Below are 17751 nucleotides of genomic sequence, written 5' to 3'. Positions count from 1 at the left end.
GTCGTCTTTAGCACCGAACATTTCCGGACCTTGTATAGCAGCCAGATTTTTAGAATACTGAATTGGAGTCCTCCAAAAGCTCTAAAAACATGCTGATTTTAGGTTTGGATTGCAAATAGTCTTAACCTTTAATAACTCATTTATTGGAATACTAGTAAGTGCCTTCATGTATAGGCAAAAAGTGACATTCTGTATATTTGAGCCTTTTTTTTTTTACCCAAGAAAGGATTTTACAGTTGTGGATAAGTTCAACAGGATTCGGTGAGGTTCCTTGCACCTGCTGGTAACGTAACTAAAATTGGGTTAAACAATTTAAAATGTTGTTTTCTCCCTTAACCTCAGTCTGAAAGTAGATGGACCAGGGCTGGTCCTGTGATAGTCACACAGGGCCAGACTGCTTCCCTCTTTCCCAGACTGTTGCCCCCTTCAGTCTGTGAGCATTGCCTCCCTTCAAGGTCTCAAGGCAGCAAGGGCAGCTCCAAGCATCTGGTCCTCACATGATCATTTGCAAAAATAGAATGGATGAGTGAAGCTGATCCTCCCCATGTTTGTCCCTCTTTCTTTTTAATAGGGAGGAACTCTGTCCTCTGAAGCCCAGAGACTTGCTTTTCACATCCTGCTGGCCCAGATTTGGTCAAAACCCTATGCCCATAATGCAGATGGGAAAGCAAGGATCGGCCATCTTTGGCATCTGACGAGGCAGGTGGCTCTGCCTGCAAGAAAGTGGGCTATTGGGTAGGCATCTAAGAGGGTCTGCCAATGGGGGTCAGGCAGGGGGGCAGAGGGGGTGGTCCTGGCAGTGTTCTGGAACCACCTACTCCACTCTAAATAGTAGTTCCATCCTTCTCTTTTAGATATTAGGCTTCCATATGAGATTCTGTTTGAACAAAAGCCCCCATGGATAAAAATCATTTACAACCCTTTGTTTTAGCACATGCTCAAATACCTAATATACTCAGTGAGTCAAAACCGTTTGTTCACTGTTACTTTTCCAGCATCTAGACCCATTCCCAGCATATAGGAGGAGCTTGAGTTAATTCCCTGTTGTTGCCCTAACAAATTACCACAAACCTCATGGATAAAAATAACACAAATGTATTATCTTACAGTTCTGGAAGTCAAAAATCCAAAATAGATTTCACTCAGCTAAAATCAAGGTTCCAGCAAGATCTCATTCCTCCTCAACTCAGGTCTACAGGTTGTTTCTAGTGGGAAGAACACCTCTTTTGACCTGCCTCTTTGATTCACAGCTCCAACCTGGATGTCATTGTTAGTTCCTCCTTTGCTCTATGTCCCACAACCACCAACTAACCCTGTCTCACTGCCCATTCAACCTTACCCTCTAGAACCTCTGGGAGTTGGACACGGACATTCAAGTTGGGGAATAATGAAAGTGAGAGACGTGGGGCAAGGTCAGAGCTGGACTCTGGATTTAAGGGTGGTCCATGGGAAGCTGCTTGGTGCATCTGTCATAGTGATAACCAAGAAGTGCTTCAGACTGAAGAGAAAGGCATTGGGATACACCCATGATGAGGGAAGGACTCAGAGGAATTGAGGAGGAGTCATCAAAGGGTCCTTTGAGCTCTCTACTTGCTCACTCTACCCCACCTGCCCCCCCCAGTCTTACTTCCTTTTTAAAGAAAGAAGGTGGGATAAAGAGTGACTCCTCTGGGTGATATTTTTCTCCCTGAAAAACACATGAACACATACAGAGGTTTTTTTTTTAAGTTTATTTATTTATTTTGAGAGAGAGAGAGAGAGAGAGAGAGAGAGAGAGAGAAAGAGAAAGAGAGAGCACAAATAGGAGAGAGGCAGAGCAAGAAGGAGAGAGAGAATCCCAAGCAGGCTCTGCACTGTCAGTACAGAGCCCAATGCTAGGCTCAGATTCACAAACCGTGAGATCACGACCTGAGCTGAAGTCGGACGTTTAACCAACTGAGCCACCCAAGGACCCCGGCCAACATTAACTTTAAATGAGAGGAAATCAGAATGGGAACTTTGCTCCTTCCTTTACAGCAGCAGCCTGACAAAGCCCTGCTTAACCACATGCTGCATTTGGCTTGTGAAGACAAGATTAAAGTGTGTCTTACATTGTCTTCTAGCAGTGGGGTGAAAACAGGAAGTTGTAGGAAAACATCAGGAAAATATTTTCTTTAAAAGTTTTATTAGAGGGACGCCTGGGTGTCTCAGTAGGTTAAGTGTCCGATTCTTGACTTCAGCTCAGGTAATGATCTCATGGTTTGTAAGATCGAGCCCCTTGTCAGGCTCTGTGCTAACAGAGTGGAGCCTGCTTGGGATTCTCTTTCTCCCTCTCTCTGCCCCTCCCTGACTCATGCTCTTTCTCTTTCTCTCTCTCAATAAATAAAAAACATTTTTAAAAAAACCTTTAAAATAAGATAAATTTTTTATTAGAGACAGCAACATTTTGATTTATATATAAAAGAAGAAAAACATTCCTCCTAGAGAGCCAGATCTGTAAACCACTATTTAAAGTAGTTCATGTAGAGAACCTGCAATTTAATAAGACTAGGAGAAGGTTAGCCTAGCATCCCCTATATTTTTTTATCCCTGTTTACTCAATTATACAAGTGCTACCACAGCAAGAAGGCCTCTAATTGTGTATACTTCAGTGAGAGAGAAATGAGACTTGCCGTAAAATAAATTCTTGGGTGTAACTAAATTACACACCACTCCCCATACTTTTTTTCCAAATTGCCCATTACTTTAAATGAAAACATGCTTTAGGAAAGAACTGTAAACACTCAAAGTGCTTCTCAAGGACCAGTCTCCCTTCTTCCTGCTGATAAAATGCAGTTACGTTTCTGTTTTCCAATACTCTCCTGCTGAAGATCCGAGGAATCTTAAAACTACATTCACAGCTAACCAGTAAACTTGAGAATTTCGCTTTCACATCATTTGGTTGGCATGATGTGGCTTCTGTCCCTCTTTTAGCAAAGGAATCCACCTTCCTTCCTATTCATAAGACACCATGAGCATTCACTTCGCTGGTGTAGTGTAGTTACTCGTTACACTGTGCTCCACATCACACACAGACGGGTTGTCATCCTCCATCAGGGGCTGCAGGAGAGGCATCAGGACCCAAGCATGGGAACCAGGCAAGCGCACTAGCTGGGGCACCCTGCACAGTCACATAGCTTGCTGAGCCTGTTTCCTCATCTGAACAATAGGAAATCTCAAACTTGCCCATCTCCTAGTGTCTTTCCGAGGATTGGATGACATCATGCACGTTAAAAACACTCTGAACACTAGCAAATAGCAGTTCCAATAACCGTTTTTTAAAATTGTTTGCTCAGGGGGCACCTGGGTGGCTCAGTCAGTTAGGCATCCAATTTTGGCTCAGGTCATGATCTCACGGTTCATGGATTCAAGCCCTGCGCTAGGCTCTGTGCTGACAGCTCAGAGCCTGGATCCTGCTTCAGATTCTGTGTCTCCCTTGCTCTCTGCCCCTCCCTGCTCACACTCTGTCTCTGTCTCTGTCTCTCTCACTCTCAAAAATAATAAATAAACTTTAAAAAAATTTAGTTGTTTACTCGAGGTGTTTGCTGTTTTTGTTTTTTAACAAAAAAGCTTCACAAAGTTTCATTTTCAGGTTATGAGATGGGGAAATAGCCTCGTATTGTTTGGGTTGGGTTTTTTTTTTAATTATTATTTCTTCCTGTTAAAGATTCTGCTTCTCAATGAAGACGACCACTTCTGAGAACTACAGAACATTTTGTGCCTCAAACCCATCCCCACCCTCCTGTTGTTGCTTCTTAGAACCAGCGAGGGAGGCCTTAGATCAGTTTAAATAGAAACCTAGGAAAATCCTCATGCTAGCATTTCATGGTCCATGATTCTTTGAGAACTGCTTAGTATTCGGGGAGGTCAGAAAAAATTATAAAAGACTGCTCCTCACATTCATTTCAGAAACTAGAGAATCTCTTTGAAATCCATTGTTTTGAATCTTGAAGTTGATCTCTGTGCTTAATGTCAGAGAAAGAAAGTAGTCTTTTCTTGGTGAATTTTAGGGCAAGAAATTCATCTTAGCAATGATATTCTGTTGTTAAATAAAACCTCTTTGTCATAATTCCATTTGAAGCTGTATACATTTTTATACCATGAAATACACATACAGTTTAATACAAACAAGAACTAGAAAGATACCCCAAAAATGTCCTACTACCTCCTTCCCAGGAGAGCTTTCGTTTCGTGGTCCCCAAAGGGATATTTATTTATTTTAAGTATTTTTTTATTAATTTTGAATAACTTTTTAATTTTTTTAACGTGTATTTATTTTTGAGAGAGAGACAGAGCATGAGGCGGGGGAAGGGTGGGCAGAGAGAGAGGGAGACACCGAATCTGAAGCAGGCTCCAAGTTCCAATCTGTCAGCACAGAGCGCGACACAGGCCTCGAACCCACAAACAGCAAGATCATGACCTGAGCCAAAGTTCGATTCTTAACCAACTGAGCCACCCAGATGCCCTGTCCCAAAAGGATTTTTAAACATCAACACTATCTACATAAGGAGGAGCAGCGTAAATATCTGACTCCATGACCTCACCTCTGATACCAGTAAGAGACTGCTGATAAAGAAACATAGGTTGGTATCAGGGCACTGAGGGCAGCAGTGGATATGCTCAGGCACATCCCCATCTAGTGACACACAGAACTTCAGCAGCATCATTCCACACGCATAGGTTCCCAGCAAGGATCCAGTGAGATTATAGCAGTAGTTCAATGTCCACTTTATATTAGGACCTGATCTGCTTGTGACAATGTCACACAGAGCGGGTCCTGCAGGCAGGAGCATACACCAGGCTGCAATGAAAGCAGGTGGAAGAACATAATTTCTTATGATTGGTGAACCCATCCGGGAGGCTACGTTGCTCTATTTTTATCTCTCCCCCCAAAATTTCAATAGTTCAAGGAATTGAGAGTGACAAGACACCCATATCATAAGGTGGTGATAGTAGGAGCTACAATCCTAAAGGAAAACATATACGCACCTCAACTAGCTGCTCTTCCTAAAAATGATACCAGAATCCAGCCTTGCAAAAGCAGTTCCTTGCCGACACATCCACCCCGGGAAATAAAGTTGAATGCAATTCGCTTTTGCTCTCCTATGGCTCTGGCCTGACTGGAGAATGAGAGATAGAGACCAAAGCATATCCATAGTCCAAACCCAGTTTCCCATAGAGCCACAAGTCCTGTCTGGAGGTTCTAGCTGTGTCACTGCAACAGGATTTTTTTTTTATTTCTCCCCTTCAGTTACCAGCATTGTATCGTAAGTATAGCACAAGAAGATATGGCAACCTGAACTTGCTCTTGTGTGTTAATGGTTTCTCTGCAGCTTTGCCCATCTTCACCAGCATTAATTACCTCATTGCAGTCTGTGTCTTGGCTTCGTATGTGTGAGTCATAATTAACACTTACATAAAATCTGTGCCAATATTAGTACCGTTTCTGTCGGTTTGTTCAGATTTAGTATTCTGCTTTATGCCCCCCAAACCTAGTTTATTACTGTGGAAAGGCACCTATGCCTCATCATACCCACAAAGCTCAACCTCACAATTCAGGCTTACAGGTGTCAGAAGGCTGACTAGATGGAGCACAACACAATGAAAGACTGTAACACCAAGAAGCACCCATGGGTGCCTAGGGTGGAAGTTGGTAGTGAATGGGTTGTACTTTCTCAAAGTATGCCTCACTGCAGATGCAGCTACAGATTATTAGGTATCTGAAACAAACCTGTCTGACATTTTGCTTCTTATATAATTGACATTCTGAATTAATGCCTTTCATACAGAACACACTTAGCACTTGAAAAGAAAGAGATGAGACTTAGGGCTTCTGGGGTCTTTATGGCATCTTTTTCACAAAACAAAACCAGAAGTGTTTGCCTTTCATTAGTTGTTAGTGTGTGTGTGTGTGTGTGTGTGTGTGTGTGTGTGTGTGTGTGTATAAGATGCCAGATTAATTTTATTTACAAAAAAAATTCACATAGGAATCATGAGGTTTATTGAGCATCAATGGAAAATAACACCCCCCAGTCAAACATCCTATTTACCTGGGCTTTCATGTCATTGAATGCAGTGGGCCCCATTCCTAGCACCACTCTGCTCCAAAAACCTTTTCACTATCAGGCCTTTATTGGAAGTAAGGCTGGGGCTCATATGAAGCAGTTGGGCAAACATACTAGAAGGCTATGAATAAAAGCTATGGATGAAAACCAGTCAGACTCAAGAAGCCACATAGAGGTGAGATAGGCTCCTTTATAACACAGTGCATTATTTTACTAATTCAGATTAACCTTGATTGCTCTTCTAAAACATGATAACTAGGTGTGAGAAAATCTGATGCAGTTCAGCCTGTAAGATGGGTGTAAGTCTTATAACTCAACAGTGATATTAAAAATTAAGGGAGAAGACTCCCTAACACTACCTGGATATGTTCAATAGCTGTGTGACAAGCAATAAGCAGAGTCTAATGGAACAATCCTTTTCCAACAAAAGCTACTGAACCTCTTTCTGTGTAGATGCTTGTTAGGCAAACATAACTTCAAACAGGTCCCTGTCTCAGGTGGGCTTCGCTAGAGGCAAAACCTCAAATGGGAATTCTTTGCAAGTGTGTTATTAGGGAGTGCTTTTAGGACAGGGGGAGAGATGCAAGATAGGGCAGGGGCAGGAGCTGAGCAAGGATGTGACCCCAGGTGGCTATCAGCTTCAGTCTGATCTCAAGGGGAACACTAGGGCACAACTTATACCAGAATTGTCCTATGTTTAAGGTGTTCTGTGAGCCCTTAGCAACAGCTGAGAGATGGGTGCACCAGCCAGGCAGTGGCATGACACTAACAGATCCATGGTGGTAGCTAAGCTCCTAGGACTAAATCTCCAGGAACCATGCTGTGTGGTAGGAGATGTGGTTCTCATCCTAACCCTGACTTCACTAAGGACATGATGACATGGCCATGGGCTCCTCAAATGACCTCAATGACCACCCATTTCCCCATCTGTAAAATGGGAGAGGGTGATGGCAGGGTTGGATTAGATGATCCCAGTAACTCCAAAATGCAATGCTGTAAAATGCAATGATTTCAACAAGAGAAGTAGGGATAGGCTCACTGAGGAATAATTGACATTTTTCCTATTCATGGAAGGAAGTTAATGAATGCAAATGTGTTCCTGAATGAACACTCCATTAAAAACTCTTCTCTCACCTGGAATAGCTCTAGATACACAGGGAAATCTAAGAAGACAAGCAGTAAAGTTGCCCTGAAGGCATATGTTCTAAAAAAGAATGGCAAGGCTCTGATTTCAAACAAGTACTCTCATGGCAGTTTACCTTAAGGGGGCATTAATACAACCAGCCAACCTCATTTAACTGACTCCTACATCAAAGCAAATTAGAAGCAAGAGGCTGGAGTGAAGCCTGAGCCACAGGCTGGCCCTGCAAAATGGCACAACCTGTAATGGAGAGCAGTTTGACAAAATCTATCAGTTATAGATACATTTACTGTCTGACCACACGTCCCCTTCTCTGATAATTTATCCTACAGATATATGTGTATGAAATGACCTTTATGTGAGCTTATTCACCATGCTTTTCCCAAAATAACCCAAGATTGGAAACAGCTCAATGGTCCATCAATAAAGGACTAGTTAAAAACAACAACTATGTTACCTTCCATATGATAGAATACTGTACAACTGAGAACATTCTGTATTGATATGGAAAGTTCTCCAGGATACACTGATAAGTGAAAATGCAAGGGGAAGAACAGTATCATTATAGATGAGTATGTATATTATGAACATATATGCATGTGTAATATAAGTACACTTTTTTCTGTATACAAAATGGAGGTAATGCCAGATTATATATTTATGTTCAAATGTATCCATAGATATCTGAAAGTTTTTTGTGTATCGGGAAAAAGATGCAAAAAAAAAAAACTTCTGTAAGTGGTTACCTATGATGGATGAGGGAGTGGGAAAATGGAATGGATGGAGACATAAGTAGAAATTAGAATTCTCACCAAATGCCTTTTTTTTTAAATTTTTGTTTCAACGTTTATTTATTTTTGGGACAGAGAGAGACAGAGCATGAATGGGGGAGGGGCAGAGAGAGAGGGAGACACAGAATCAGAAACAGGCTCCAGGCTCTGAGCCATCAGCCCAGAGCCTGACGCGGGGCTCGAACTCACAGACCGTGAGATCGTGACCTGGCTGGAGTCGGACGCTTAACCAACTGCGCCACCCAGGCGCACCACCAAATGCCTTTTTATATAAACTTTCATCCTAGACTCCCCTCACCACCCCCCTCCAACTACCACTGGTTCTTCTGTAAGGAAAATGCAGCAGCTGCTTGATTAAAAAATAAACATTTAAAGGCAGGCATCAATCAAAGGGGGTCATTCCAGTCTCCCTTATTTCATGCTTTAGTTTTCAAGGATTGGCCAGTGGTTAACCATATGGCACCAACTGCTAAACACTTCCTATCTGGCCCTTTACAGAGAGTGTGCCAAGTCCAGCTTTAAACCATGAAGTTGTTTTTAAACAACTATAACTACAACCATCAGTGAGCTTCGGGCACTGAAGAGTGTTGTGTTCTTCAAATCAGCTTTTCTGATCACAGATAGGTCATGCACCAAGAAAATGAAGTGTGATATTGTACCAGGAAGTCCAACAAAGACAGCATGAACTCTTGGGACAGACAGCCCAGGTTCCAATCTGGGTTTTGTCCCTCACTGCTACATGACCTTGGGCAACTTGCTTCTCGAATTATCGGCTTTTTCATCTGTAAAAGGTGGATAGTAATTGTGCCTCCTTCATAGAGTTGTTTGGAAAGTTAGATATGTTAATGTACATTGGCAAGAAGTTTAGCACAATACCTGTTAGTACTCTCACCTAATATTTTGATTTTTTATGTGCAGGGTGATGACCAGTTAAATGTATTTGGAGAGGATACCATGGGAGGTGAGTTTCCCTTACTGATCAGACCAAAGTTGTATTTTAGTAGCTTTGAGCATGTCTTTTTTATTAAACACCAACTGATAGACAGTAAACTACTGACAGCATGCAGTTTTTCCTTAGCCAGGCTACACAATTAAGATTGGAACTCTTTGGATCTTTCCCCTTTTAGTCCATATCAAGAATCAAAGGGCCACCTTACTTAGAGATGCATTTTCTTACTACCCAGAGAACATGACCCTTGGCATGCTTAGTGAAAATGGAATGTTCTTGTAAAAATATGTTTGGGAAACATTTAACACTCACTACCCTTTGGAAGAGACACATATAACAGTATAGCAAGATTCCTATAAGTCCTGCAGTAAAGACAGCTGGCTAACTTTAACATTCTTCAAATTTATTGGAAGTCTTTTTCCTACATGATAGTTAAAATTCTTCAGTGTGCTGTTGGGATGCAACCTAAGAAACACCCAAATTATCCTGCTTTGTAACTGTTGTCATGTTAAAAGTCTCATAACAACTAGCAAATTCAGCCTTCACTGTCTGAAAATAGCTAAAATTATGTGAATTTGAGATTGCCCAAAAGAGATAAGGCTCATGATTGTCCTAGGTAAAGTACCTTCTAACATGTCCACTCAGTAATAAATGTTGCTGTAACTATGGTTCATGGAAATATGTTTGTATTGACTGTGAGCACATGCAAGTAAGTGATCCGGCTTTCCAAATAACCCCAGCTCTAATCCTACACTGATCCATGAGCATGAGGTAATAGATAAAGTGTCATTTGATGATAATGGCCATAGCAGTATGTGAAAATCTCAGTCACCAAATGACATCATGGTGATTCATGAGGAAAGGCACATAAACATGAGCCAAGTGCAAATAATCAACTCAGTCCCAACTGGACAGGGATTGATTGATTGCCTAATAAAGTTTCCCTTTTTCCTGGCTATAAAATTAATATGTATTCATTGTGGAAATGTTTTCAAGGTAGAAAATATGAGCTATCTAAAACCTTATGACCTCTAAATAATCATGGTTAATATTCTAGTGTATTTTATCCCAGTGGGTTGGCTATGTACCTGTTTTTATATAGTTGAGAATACATGTGTATATACAAATAATTATCTCCATTCTTTTTGTGTATATCATAACATAAGCATGTTCCCAAGATATTACAAACTCTCCATAACCTTAACTCCTAATGACTACACTGCATGAATGTTCCATCATAGGTACAACCATACCCAATAACAACCATAGTCGCTTTCTTAGATAGCAAATAGATTAAAAGTTGCTCAGCTTTGTATAGAATTGTTGAATCATTATATTGTTCACCTGAAACCAATATAACCTTGTGCGTTAACTGGACAGGAATTTAAAAAAAGAAACAGTTGTTGCTTAGCTTCATAAAAGGAAGCTGGAAGTCTAGAGAACATGAGATGACCATCTGGTCCATGAGTTAAAAGCACCAATGTATGTGCCTTTAATAGAAAGCTCCAGATAACATAGGATTTTTCCAGTCACTGTGGACTGTTCTGTAGAGACTGCAGCATCTCTTTGATTAGAAAGAACAAAAAATTTTATTCCTTAGTGTGAAAACCAGATGGTTCCCCAAACCCCAAATTCACATCTTTCCTCTGATTTTAGCTCCCCTGTCTCCTTCCCCTCCTGTTCCCAAACCCAATTCTTCATGTCCCATTTTCTCTTCAGAATTGGGCCTTTCCTCAGCTAGTAGTGGATTCCAGCAAAAAGGTAGCATTGTGTATATAAAAAAAGCATCCCAATTTTACTGAAAAGCAAGTTGGATAACAGAGGAGTGATCTCGCTTTCAAAAGTACTTATCATCTACATAAAATATAAAGTGTAAGTCAGGCTCCTATCTGTTAATTTTAAGTGTAAAAACTGCAGTTTTATCACCAAGATAGGAAATAAAAACTTTGTACTATCTCTCAAGGTAACCACATTCTGCCCATCATTTTAGTCAACTCCCACCCAGAGCAAGAGCAAAAGCAGCTGCCTCCAGAACCAGGAAAAGAGCCCTAAGTTACACCTAGACTGGGAATTTAGGGCTGGCTCCGCCCAGTCTGGCCCCTCCATCCTGGGTCTCCCCTCAAGGTGGGGGTAGCTCCAGGAACTTCCACAGCCAAGGGTCTGAATCACACAGCTCAGGGGCCTGGGGTTCCAACAAAAACATCAAATACCTTTGAACTCTAGAATCTTTACTTCAAAACTTCACGTGTTATTTTCCATGAAGTGAAAAATCACAATGTCCTATATTCTAATATATTACTGTCTCTTCAGTGTATATTACAGTTTGAAAGTTAGCTCCCTTAGCATAAGGGTTAAATTAAGAATAATAAAATATTCAAAATTATCTTCAGTTACTCCATCTGCAGTCACATCTGCCCAACTAAGGGAAGCATCCAGTCTCACATCTATTTTGTTTGTCCAGCATGGTGCTCTAAAAACTTGACTTTAAATGTTAGTTCTTGTTAGCCATAGTTCATAACACTCCACACCCACCTTCCTCACTGGTTTAGAATCTCTGTCTGGCCTTTGTCTAAGCACATCAAAGAAACTCTTCTGAAAGTTCTTTGTGGAATCAGCCTGCTCCCACACACCCACCACCACCCCTGGGGGTGTTAAACTAAGCTGCTCAGAAATTAGCCAGTCTTGGGACGACTGGGTGGCTCAGTCAGTTAAGCGTCCATCTTCAGCTCAGGTCATGATCTCACCATTCTTGAGTTTGAGCCCCGCGTCAGGCTCTGTGCTGACAACTCAGAGCCTAGAGCCTGTTTCGGATTCTGTGTCTCCCTCTCTCTCTCCCTCTCTCTGCCCCTCCCCCACTCACACTGTGTACTCTTTCTCTCAAAAATTAATAAATGTTTAAAAAAATTAAAAGAAATTAGCCAATCTAAGGATTGACTTGAACATGGTGGCATCCTCTGACCCCCTCTAGAGCCTACTTCTTTAGCTTTTCACCATCATTTGCTCAAGATGGTCTCTAGAATACAGCAATACCTCCCTTACTGGCCTGTGTAGACTCCCACAGTCAACTGCAGAGCATCCTGAGCTAATCTACTTCTGCCCCCAAACTCTGTGACCCTGCCCTGGCACAGCTCAGCAGGCAGCCTGATCTCCATAACTAAAGCCCTGTGGTCTTAAAGTCAGGGTGAGTTTGTTTCTGCTCTTCTCTGAAACATTCCTGGGTAGTTCTGCTGTTTCTCCTGTCCTTAGGTCCTCACTCTAAACATTTTTTTTTTTTAGTTTGAGGACCCCCTGCTTCCAGGCTCAAGCAATAACCATGGGCACTTTCTGAGGCCAGAGACCCTGAGCTCACAGAGCCATTCCCAATTCAAGTTTGGGGCTGTGGTCATCTCTTCAAGTAACCTCACCCTTAACCCAAGGCCTCTTCGAATTTTGGGTTACTTTAGAAACCTGAAACATGCAACAATAATCACATCATAATTTTGGCCAAGGGGCAAAGGGGACCATTTCCTCCTGTGGCCCATTTATTTACGGGAACCACAAAATCATAGGTATTTGAACCGAAAGAGACATTAGAGATCATTGGGTCTGACACCTTTACCCTACAGATGGAGAAACTGAAGTACAAGGGAGAGGAAGTCACTCGCCTAGGTCTAGTCAGTTGAGAACAGTATCAAAAGTGTAGCTATTGTCTACCCATCCTTCATGGCCAGCTACTACACCACATGACAATTGACAATCTTTTAGGGCTCCACAAACCCTGGAGGGTTTTGCACTTTGCCAAAAATTCCTAATTATTCCTCTGTTTCAAAGTGGTGGTTCCTCGGTCCCACACTGTTGGGGTGAATGCAAACTGGTGCATCCACTCTGGAAAACAGTATTGTCGTTCCTCAAAAAGTTAAAAATAGAATTACCCTATGATCCAGCAATTGTACTACTAGGTATTTACCCAAAGGATAGAAAAATACTGATTTGAAGGGATACCTGCATCCCAATGTTTATAGCTGCATTATCAACAATAGCCAAATTATGGAAAGAGCCCAAATGTTCAGCAACTGATGAATGGATAGAGAAGATGTGATACACACACATGTACACACACACACACACACACACACACGAATATTACCCAGTCATCAAAAAGAATGAAATCTTGCCATTTGCAATGACATGGATGGAGCTAGAATGTATTATAGTAAGTGAAATAAGTCATAGAAAGACAAATACCATATGATTTCACTCAAATGTGGAATTTAACAAACAAGCATGGGATAGGGAAAGAGAGGCAAACCAAGAAACAGACTCTTAATGATGGAGAACAAACTGAGGGTTGATGGAGGGAAGTAGGTGGGGGGATGGCTAGATGAGTGAGGACACTTATTGTGATGAGCACTAGGTGTTGTATTTAAGTGTTGAATCACTAAATTCTACACCTGAAACTAATGTTAAACTGTATGTTAACTAACAGGAATTTAAATAAAAACTTGGAGAAAAAATAAAGTAGTGGTTCCCAAAATTCAATCCTCACTCTCACCATCTCTGGGATTTTTGTTTCATCTCTATATGACCTATGCTAGATATTATTGACTTAATATTTTTCTCTAAATTGACTATTTAAATAGATTTATTTTAGAAGGAAATTTTATATTACTACCTTAAATGGAAAATAGTATTATTTTCTGTAAATAGGAACTGTATTTAAAATATTATCTTCCAGACTCCCCATTTGTGCTTTAACCCCTCTTTATTAAAAGAGATCAGCAAATGTTAAGAAAAATGTAAAATAACACAAAACTGAGATACTTAAGAATGTTTTAAAATAATTTTAAAAATTATCTTTCTTTGTAAGTCATGCTATTTAATGGCTTATCATTTTTGCCACCAAAAATTGATAGTTTGTGTTAAAATGAAATTATGTTACCAGGGTCTGGGAATAAGGTTGAAATGGTCATTGGTGCCTATAATTTATGACCTATTAACACATTTACTGAACTTAAGGCTTCTTATCAAATAAAGCTACAAGATTTTGGTTTTTACACAACATAAGTAAAACCAGTGTTTCAAAACAGTTTTACTTGCCAGTAACTTAAATTATTCTTACTTTAAAGGTTTCATGGAAGATTTGAGAAAGTGTAAAATTATTTTCATGATTGGTGAGTAACAGCTCTCAAGTTTTCTAATGCAGTTGCTAATAAACAACTTGGTAGAAAAAAAACTGTTCATTTCTTATTCTGCTTTGAATTCTGCCCCTTTTTCAGTTAGGAAATACCCTTGAGGCTTCTGGATTGTTGCTTTCATTTATGCAGTTTTATATTGTTTTTGGCTTTGTATCCTTACAGAATAGACAAAGTAAGACTCTAAGGAATGTCAGACTCCTGATTTTAGTTCCTCAGTAATAAAATACCTTATAATCCCATGAGTATGAAGAAGTCATATGCTAAAATCTAGCACATACATTTTCTGTTTGAACAATGAGCCACTGCTCACTAAACGAAATATATCAGCAACCACATATTCAAATATATTTCAGTAACCATACCCTGCATTCCATTTAGCTAATGGTAAGAAAACTTCATTTATTTTATGCCTCATACTGTGAACGTCGTTGGTAAATTAATTGTGGGATAAAATTCACCAGCATTTTCTAAGCACATACTGTGTTCCAGTTCATCTCACTTAATCCTTCCTCAATCCTATAGGTTGGTGGTCTATCTCTATTACATATCTGTTATACAGATAAGGACACTGAGACTCAGAAAGGTAAAGGGACTGGTCCAAGCTCACATAGCTAATGAGCGTGAGAACCGGCTATTCAGTTTTCCCCATGCAAATCAATGGGACTATTTGAGCAACAGTTATAATTGCCCAGAATAGCACCAAATATTGTCAAAGCACCTCCCAAAAGCTAGTACTTTTCCCTCTAAGTATTCAAGTCTTTAGAAAAGTTAATACACCTACCTTTTCATTTAAAAAAATTTTTCTATTCATATTCAGAAATAATGAAAAGGTCCACACATCTTCAATGGGTAGGAAAAAGAATAGTTATCGGCACCCAAGAAATATAATCATATAAACTTAGAATCTTGCACCCTAAAGTTGGAATGTTTCCTTGGAAATCTCTCACTAAGTCTCCCTCATTGTCAGATAAGGAAACTGAGTCCCAGAGGATTTAAGAGGTTTGATTAAGGTCATTTAACCAACTGGTGGCAGAGAGGAAACTAGGGCTGCAGTTTCCCGTCCCAGGGCTCACCCCATTCCACCACACAGTTGTGTGGGTTGTTACCCTGGACTGTCTCCCTCATTCAGTCCTCCATCCCATACATACTGAGGCCTAGACCCATTCTGGGCAGTGAGGGATCACAGAGCTTCCATCCTAGGTGAAAAGAAGAACTAATCAACTTATTATCACAAACTTAAGGAGACAAAACAGCCTGGATTGAGTGTCTGGGGTAGAAGTGGGTGATCAGAGTGATCAGGCAAGGCTTTCCTACAGAAGTGATATTTAAGCAGGAAACTGAAGGAGGAGAGCAGGCAACACAACCGAAGGGATTAACAGAGGTGAGAGGAGGAGGAAGTGCATGTCTTAAGCAGTGAGAATTCTTGAGCCCAACCTGAGTTCTGTTTCTGAGCTGCTTGCCTCTTGTTGACCTTAACCATGGGAACTGGATGAACTCTTGCCACACTTTTTACATTCTTTTCAAAAAGTAAAAGTAAATTATTTCTACTCCTTACTGAAGAGAAACTCATCCTCCTAATAGCAAAGAAAATTCCCCTTTCCACATAAACTTTAATCACTTTTCTCGCCATCAAGGCCATACACAATGAATTATATTCAGCTTTTATCTTAGGGGCCAAATTAGGAAGAGGAGAGACTCTTAACCCTGATGTTCAGTATCCAAAGAATGAGCCTTTATTATCACATAGAAATCTGTGTCTTTAATAATGTGATCCAAAAACAGCTTCTAAAAATAGTACAGCATGTTTTGTGATTGTTGTTATTTTCTCTGGCAGTAATATTATTTCAGAGTTACCAGTGGTTTAGCACTCGCAATTGAATTTCGAAAGATATTTTCAAATATCACTTCTATCTGTCTAGGTATAACTAAAGACCTTGGCTTACCTAAGTCCTGTGCCCTTCAGAAAATCAAATAGCACAATATAAAATCTTTGGCATCATACAAAGCTTGAAACCCCCAAGCGTCCACAGACTGCAGTCTAAAAACTGCTGCTCTGAATAAAGGTTTTTCTTATATTAACCAACTCTCCCATATTTTATCTTACTGGTCAGTTACTATTCTATTAAAGATTTCAGGTTACTGGTTAGGCAGTAGAAGGTGCAAAAACCACTGTGGTATGAGGAAAAATGATTGTTCTTCTAGGGCATTTAGGACTCTGCTTGAAAATTAAGTCTTTAGTTCTAAACACTTCCTTGACAGATGGCAGAGTGGTATTTGGGGGCTGTATTATTGCAGGTCAATTTGAAGCTCGTAAAAATACTCAGGATGTCATAGACACACCCATAACAGTTTTGATGAGCCTTAATAAACAAGAGTCCATTGGTTTCAGTGAAATAAGTGTGGTATTCCCTATATGAGAAGATGAGGTTGAATTTTTCACTTTTCAAATTATTGTCTTGACATCTACCAAGACAAGTGGGATTGAAATATTAGCCAAAAACCAGGTTGACAACTTTGCTGTTAGTCTGCAGATAAAAATTAATATTCCTAAAGCACTGCTCCCCTGCTTTAAAGTATCCTAGTTCCTTTTTGTCTATAGAGAGGTCCAAATTCTTCAGACTGACCTTCAAAGCTTTCTCCCCACTGGCCTCAATGTGCCTTCCCATCTCCCACTCCAACCCCATGTGAGTCTGTGGCTCCAACCCCACTTCCCTTGCTTTTGCCAGTCCTGTCACTTGAAATGTCTTCTCCCCCAGTTAATCATGCCCCAAGGTCAGGTTTAACTTATAGCCCTGTGACATCTCTAATCACCAGCTATTTCCTGTGTGCTCCTCCATCGTGTGTGTCTGCATCACTCATTTAGATACCCTGTAATGACTTAGGAAAACAAATATTTGTTGGAATAATGAATTCTTTAAGAACCAGTGTGGCCAGTTTCCATAACAACTGAAATAGCAGTTGGAATTCTTGGACTGGAACTGACAGGCAGGTTGCTGCTGCTGCTGTAGCTGTTGCTGGCAGGACAGTTTTCAGGTTAATTATGAGCCTAATCGACGCCCTGACTCCATTGTAGCTGCTACCCTCTCACCCAAAACAAGCAACACCAACTTCCCCCACCTCTGAGCAATTTCATATTCATTTGCAAAATAGTTTTCAGTCGGGGCAGTTAATAGCACCAACCGCCATCTGAGTGGAAAACATATTCAGGGAACGTGTACTGTCTGGACCAAAAGGAAAAGTGGCAAGGATGGATCTACTTAGCCCTTTGAATGTTGTGTGAATATTACCTTTGTTCATGAGGAAGACAGCTCAGTAGCTGTTCATAAAGAAGTACCTTCCACAGGATAGATAAGGGATCTCACAGGATCAGGCCAGTGATCAGAAGGATTGAAAAAGGTTCGATGGACTTTGGTAGTTCACACACAAGACATAAAAACCATGCCAATGTACATTATGTACAAGACTGGGGCTCATTCATTGCTGAAAACGGAAAATTCGTTGGATAATATAAAAATATCCCTTAAAGAGCCTCATTATATCCCACTAACAGGCTCCTACAGTTTTCACAACCTTTTTGGTACATTTTTTTCCTTTCTCTCTCTCTCTCTTTTTA

General features: G+C 40.5%; 1 protein-coding gene across 2 annotated transcripts in view; it reads left to right on the top strand.

The window, feature by feature from the left end:
- AK5 (adenylate kinase 5) overlaps positions 1-17751 on the top strand; it is a 258183-nt gene that overhangs the window by 174741 nt on the left and 65691 nt on the right. For both annotated transcript variants that reach the window (XM_047871638.1, XM_047871639.1), the window contains exons 9-10: positions 8934-8976; positions 14070-14114. In XM_047871638.1, coding sequence (XP_047727594.1) covers positions 8934-8976; positions 14070-14114 — 88 coding nt within the window. The remainder of the gene's footprint in view (positions 1-8933; positions 8977-14069; positions 14115-17751) is intronic.

The sequence above is a fragment of the Prionailurus viverrinus genome, chromosome C1, assembly GCF_022837055.1.
Source record: "Prionailurus viverrinus isolate Anna chromosome C1, UM_Priviv_1.0, whole genome shotgun sequence".
NCBI classification, from domain to species: domain Eukaryota; kingdom Metazoa; phylum Chordata; class Mammalia; order Carnivora; family Felidae; genus Prionailurus; species Prionailurus viverrinus.
This window is presented reverse-complemented; position numbering and strand designations above follow the sequence as displayed.